The sequence below is a fragment of the Cricetulus griseus genome (genome assembly GCF_003668045.3).
Source record: "Cricetulus griseus strain 17A/GY chromosome 1 unlocalized genomic scaffold, alternate assembly CriGri-PICRH-1.0 chr1_1, whole genome shotgun sequence".
NCBI lineage: Eukaryota > Metazoa > Chordata > Mammalia > Rodentia > Cricetidae > Cricetulus > Cricetulus griseus.
The window spans coordinates 206,710,909-206,717,550 of NW_023276807.1; the positions used below are offsets into that span (position 1 = coordinate 206,710,909).

Consider the following 6,642-nt stretch of genomic DNA (forward strand, 5'->3'; position numbering starts at 1 on the left):
TAAGACTGGCCTGGAATTTTCCAGGATGGCCTCAGACTTACAATAATCCTCCAGCCTTAGCCTCCCACGTATACCCAAGATTATAGCTATAACCCAGAAAGATCTATCTTTAATTTAATGCTTAATTAAATTAATTATTTTATTTGAGACATGATCTCATGTGCCCTGTGCTGGCCTAAAACTCATGGTAGCTAGGAATAACCTTCAGTTTCTGATGCTCTTGCTTCTACCTCCTGAGTGCTAGGATTATAGGCATTCGCCACCATTCCCAGTTTTATGCAGTGCTGGGATTTGAACCCAGAGTTTTGTGCATGCTAGTCTAGTCCTCTATCAACTGACATACATTTTTAGCCCTTAAGAGATATATCCCAAGGACAGAAAGAAGTATTTGGATAAAATGTATTGTCCTATTGTTGACCTTGATTTGTTGTTTGACTAGGAAGTGACTATGAATCTTTTACTTGTGATTTTGTTGCTATATTTGTTTGTTTGCTTGAGAAGGGGTCTCACTATATTCCTCATTGGCCTGGAACTCACTGTGCAGACCAGACTCATAGAGATCCATCTGCCTCTGCCTCCTGACTACTGGGATTATAGGCAAGAACAACCATACCCAGCTCTTTATTGTTTTAATTTTGGGGGGTTTAAAAGATCAAATCCAGGGTATCATGCTTGCCCAGAAAGTGCTTTGCCACTGATCCAAATCTCAGCCCTGAATCCTTTATTGTAACATAGGTTTAAAATGGACAAAATGAAAGAGTACATGAAAATGTTTCAAATTATTTATATAATAGTAGAAAAGTATAGTCTGAGATATTATGATTGTCATGGGTATAATACTGTAATAAAGTTTACTATTTGTCCTGACTTCATAAGAAATTAAAATTAAAATATCACCAAAAGGATTCATGGATAAGTCAATATTTACTGTATAATAATAGCAAAATTATCAGTGCTATGTCTTGTCACATCCCCCAGTAGACTGGGACCTGATAAAACTGTAAGTGAAATGGTTGTTGTTCAAAGGGATTAAATTGCCTCATGCCTCTACTTTGAGGATAAGAAAAAGGACTGACTTTCCCAAGTATCAGCCCTCAGAGGGCCTAAAAATCACACAGATTCCCTGGTAGGCAAGCAGATAGGGAAAGAAGCCTTGACTGGGTGATAAAGATGGCCAACTTCTAAGAGAACTACTTCCTCCTCACTCTCCTGACCTGAGACAAAAGTCTAGCAGCTTAAAACAAAGGCTTTCCAGACATTTTCTCCAGCTAGTTGGGCTCCCTGCTGATGGCTCATCAAATTCAAGGCCAGATCAGAACATGCTTATACAACACCAACCAGCCATCCTGTCTGTTTTCAAACTGACCACCCATAAATTAGGGGAGGAAGACCCTCCAAAGACTTAAAAATCCCCCAGGCTTCAAGGACAGAACAGGCTTCAGCTTCCCAAGTACCTGCTCTGTGAAGGATCTTTCTCTATGTACCTGTTGTACGTGTGTTTCCTTGACCTGATCAAAGCCTTTCTTTACCAACTGGTTCTGTCTGCTGTGTCTGAGATTTTCCTTGCTGCTACCTGTCACACAGGAGATTTTTTTCTGCCTTTTAATTCTTTAACTGGCAGAGTAAATGCCTGATTAAGACTCCTAGACAGTAACAGTTGCAGTAGTATAAACTTCCACCAAATGGTCCATCAAGCTCTACTTACAGCATTCTTGCTCTTCTCTAGTTCACATTCCTTCTAAAATGGTTTCCTAACCACAGTGACCAACCCTTGGTACCAATTTTCTGTATTAGTTACTTTCCTCATTACTGTACCTGACCAAATGCAAATTCCTTTGACTTAGAAGATACAGTTCATGATGGCAGATGGTTCAGTTGCAATGAAACAGGAAATAAAGAGATGAATCAGAAGTGAGAATGCAGTATAGTCTTCAATATCTGCTCCTCAGAGCCTTCAGTTAACTTCCTTCAGTTAGTCCCTACCCCCCCAAAAGAGTTCACAACTTCTCAAAACAGTGCCACTAGCTACAGACCAAATGTTCAAATACAAGAGCACATGAAGACATTTTATATCCAACCTGAAGCTGCTAGAATGCAAAGATGATTCAGTAAGTACAATTTATAATACACTAATGAGAAATAGTTTAAATTATATGACCGTCCTGGTAGGTATAAGGAAAAGCATTTAATAAAATCAACCATCTTCATGATGAAAGCCCTCAACAAAGTAGTTGACAAGTAATGTAATTTACTATAGTAAAGATCCCACTTGAAAAGCTTACAGTTAATATTTTACTCAACAGAGAAAAGTTGAGACAATTTCCATAAGATTAGGAATAATACAGGGTTGCCTACTCTCAATGTTAGACCCCCGAAAACTCAAGTTTCCGGGGTCCCAGGCCACGTTCGCGGTCACCCCAATCACCAGGCGGATTCAAGAGCTTGCTGCAAACTGCACGAGGCTTTATTGTAATTTAACGAGCAAACCCCATGTTAGCTCGGGTCTTTTACCCACCTGCCATGGCACAGATCTTTATAGGGCAGCGTAAGGGGAGTGTCTAGGGGTACGCACAGGCTCACGATTGGTGTGCCTCCAGGCTTGGAGGGCTTGCCCTGTGTTGATTGGTCAACTGGTTGTTATGGCCCATAGGCCCTCCCAGGGTGGTTGCTATGCTCTCTACGTCATTGTCGTGCGCTTGTCTGTAAAGCACACCCAGGGTCGTAAAGCATAGCGCCACCAGCTAACTTCTGATTGGTTCCTTGTCACAAGGCAGGCATCTGACTTTCTAGTGACTAGGTCAAGGTCATAGAAGCACGTGTTCGGCCATTATGGCTGCCAAAAGGGAAGCTGGTTCCTTCAATACCTGTAAATCCCAGCACTCAGAAGCTGCTGTAGGAGCACACCTTTGAGTGCCAGGCCAGCCTGGGTCACAGAATGAGACCCTGTCTCAACTCTCTCTCTCTCTCTCTCTCTCTCTCTCTCTCTCTCTCTCTCTCTCTTTCTCTCTCTCTCTCTCTCTCATTCTTGTAGATGAGATGCAGGCTCTCAGTTAGTGCCATACTTGCCTGCCTGCTGCCATGCTCCCAATGGTGATGATGGTCATGGACTTATCCTCTGAAACTGTAAGACCCAGCAAATTCTTTCTTCTATGAATTGCCTTGGTCATGGTGTCTCCTCATAGCAACAGGAAACTAACTAACACATAAAAGATAGCTATGGGGATAAATATGATCCAAATACATTGTATGCATATAAAAAGTTGTCAAAAATAAAAACTAGTGAAATTCAACATTTGGAGAGGTGTTACTAATGGAAGTAGGGGCATGATGCTTATGACGTCTTACTCAGTAAAACTGAAAATTGTAATGCAGGTTTGACTTCATTGGTTTTGTGTTACCATAACATAATAACACAGGCTGCACCAGTGGGGTGGCTCAACAAATTAAGGTGATTGCCATCATGACTGAATTTAATCTCCAGGACCCATGTGTTGGATGTAGAAAATCAACTCTCACAAGTTTTCCTTTGACCTCCACATGCATGCTCTGTTTGTACACACACACACACACACACACACACACACACACACACACACACACACGGTAATTTTCAAAGTGAAAAAAAATTAGGTTTTTTTTTAAAAATTAAGAATTTATAAGGGCCAGAAACATGTTTTCACAATTCTAAGAGTTGGGAAGTCTTATGTCTAGTCTCCAGCATCTAGAGAGGACTTTATCTTCAAGGGGTGGGGAGCATGAAAAGAAGCTAACTGAACCCTACATGAAACTTCTTTTATAGTAGCCCGAATTCTATCCACAAGAAGCAATCCTTTGTTGCATAATAACTTTGCAAGCCCCAACCTTCTAACATTATCACATTGGCAGCAACTGTGGGACACATTTGAAACACAGCAGGCTTTTATAGGTCACCCAGTAAGTAGAGGCCAATTTCTGAATTCCTTGTGCTGTATAAGACAAGAAGGAAAGTCCACACAACCATGATTGTATTTCTCTTTTCTTTTTTGAGGCAAGGCTTTCTATGTAGTTGTGACTATCCTGGAGCTCTCTATGTAGGTCAGGCTGGCCTCTAACTTACTGAGATCTTCCTGCCTTTGCTTCCTGAGGGCTAAGATTAAAGATATGAACCACCATGCCTGCCCAATATATTTTTAGTAGGTATTTGGATAAGATTAGCAACTCTGGAGTGGACGTTACATGACTCTTTTTATACCTCAGTTGTGCTATGCTATACTCCTATAAACATGTTTGTGTGTACATTGTAAAATTCAATGGTCATGATGTGATCATGGCCCAGATGAGATGGTTCATAGCATATACCAGGCCAGCCATGTGTATAATTTCACAGCTCACTGACAGGGCTGTGTTGTAGTGTACGGGTGTCAAGGAGGTACAAAAGCACTCATCAGGACCTTCACTCATTCAACATCATAACCAAAGGCCTCCCATTGAAGGCTTTTGGAAGTATGGCTTCCTCATGCCCCACCCCCTTTGGATAATGAAAAAAGACTTGCAGATGCAGGCCTTAGTTTATATCAACTAATGGGTAAATTAGAAGTTCAGATTTGACTCTGAAAATAGTGATAAAGAGCTGAGGAGGGAGCCTAGGGGTAAAGTGGGCCAGGACACCCATATTGCCCCACATTACTATTCTAATAGAATTTTAGAAAGTTTTAGTTAATAGTGATGTTTGAAAGACATAAAAAGTTTGAAAAGAACAAAAAAAAAGGAGAAAATCATTGCTTAAGATGATAGACATTTCCTTTGTCTCAATATCTCCAGCCTTTTTCTGAGGTAGGGTATACTCAGATAGAGCCACATCTCCTAGAAATGTAAGGAAAGAGCTGTAGGGAATTGTGAATATCCCAGAGTATGAGGAATTGTGCCTACTTTTTCAAAGACTGATGTCTGAGCTCCCACATATACACGACAATCGGAAAGTGCACTGGGGAGTTAGTTAGCTTTCCTAGTACTTAAAGGCTTCTATCTTGAGATACTCCTGGCCAGGTTTTCCTCTTTCATGGTACCATGAATTGTGTTGAATATAAAGAACATGAAAAGTGAAATATATACAAACATAACATTGGAAAGACATACTGCATAAAAGTCCGAAAAGAGTGTAAGTTGTTCATGTAAAATCACTAGCCAGCCCTGGAAATCCCCATAGGCACCTCATAGCCAGTTGCTAGATTGAAACACTTTATTTTTGTTGCTGAATCAGAAAAATCACATGAAAACTTTGATGATCCTTCAGGCAGCTATTCCAAACTATCTTTTGTTTGTTTGTTTGTTTGTTTGTTTGTTTATGCCAGGATCTTGGTTGGTAACACAGACTGGCCTTGAACTTATGAACTTCTGCCTTAGTCTCCAAAGTACTGAAAGTACAAGCCTGACCTCCCACACGCTGCCCCCTGCTTCTCTTCATGCTGACCATCTGTTTGCTACAGACATTTATTGTCATGTACATTCTGTGACCTTTAGGAAAACACCTGTTTGATGGTAGTTGCCCTTCTGTATATATGTTTCTCTTATTGGTTGATGAATAAAACACTGTGGCCAAAGAGGCAGGGAGATAGGCAGGACTAGGAGAGGAAGAGGATTCTGGGAAACATAGGAGGACAGAGTCTTCATGTAGAGCCTGGGAATAGAGGACGAGCAAGTCATTCTCTAATAAGCCAAGAACACGTGGAAATATATAGATTAATAGAAATGGGTTAATAATTAAGACAGAGCTAGCCAATAAGAAGCCCAAGACACTAGCCAACATTTTTATAATTAATATAGCATCTGTGTGTTTATTTGGGGCTCAAAGGCTGTGGGACCAACTGAATCAGAAAATCTCCATCAACACCTGTTAGAGTCGTGTGAGCATAGCTCATGCTACCATCCAATGCTTTGGGGACAGGAAAGGAGGGAAATGGATGATCAAAGTGAATGGGCTGAAAGTGCCCTTCTCACTTTTGATTAACAGCATCAGTATCTAAAGGGTAAGTTACTCCCAAATGTTAACAGCTTAGAGAAAACTAAAATGTCAGGGGAAGACCCAGTTCTGGTGCTTTCCTGCTACTTGGGTGGCAATATCTCAAGTACGTTGTTAGGAATAAACTGTTTGGAGTCACTGTCCCATTGACAAGTGACAACCACATAACCTTGCATGACCTTACTTTCGTATGAGCAGAATGGCATCCTCTCGCCACTTACTAAAGTACATCGAACTCCACTCATTAAGTCTGTGCTTCTTCTGCAAAATTGAATCCCATCCTTACATTTCACTCGTTTGCCGTGGCAGACACTTTTTAGCTCTGTATAGGCCGCCTTTATAAAGTAGTGCTCTTTATAACAGAGCAGCCTGTGGTGAATACTTTTAGTCTTCATTTCACTATCACAGTAATCGTCATCATGTAAAGGTCGATCGTAAACAGCAATGATCTTTTCTTTGATTCTTTCTTTGGTAGGTTGTTTGGTAGGCCCTGTAGCATGAAGTTCCCTTAAGTAGTCACGAAATTCTGGCTCTAGTTCATATTCAGTGTCATCCCAATAGTCCGCTTGAAGCTTCAGTGGCAGCAGCAGCAGCAGCAGCAGCAATGGCAAAGGCTGTGGGTACTTGGTGGCCAGAGACTTCAT

General features: G+C 41.0%; 1 protein-coding gene across 1 annotated transcript; it reads right to left on the reverse strand.

The window, feature by feature from the left end:
- Positions 1–6,081: 6,081 nt before the first annotated feature.
- On the reverse strand, positions 6,082–6,642 carry Rnase9 (ribonuclease A family member 9 (inactive)). The gene has a single exon (XM_027386520.1). It carries the CDS (start codon positions 6,640–6,642, stop codon positions 6,082–6,084), a length of 561 nt encoding a protein of 186 aa, XP_027242321.1.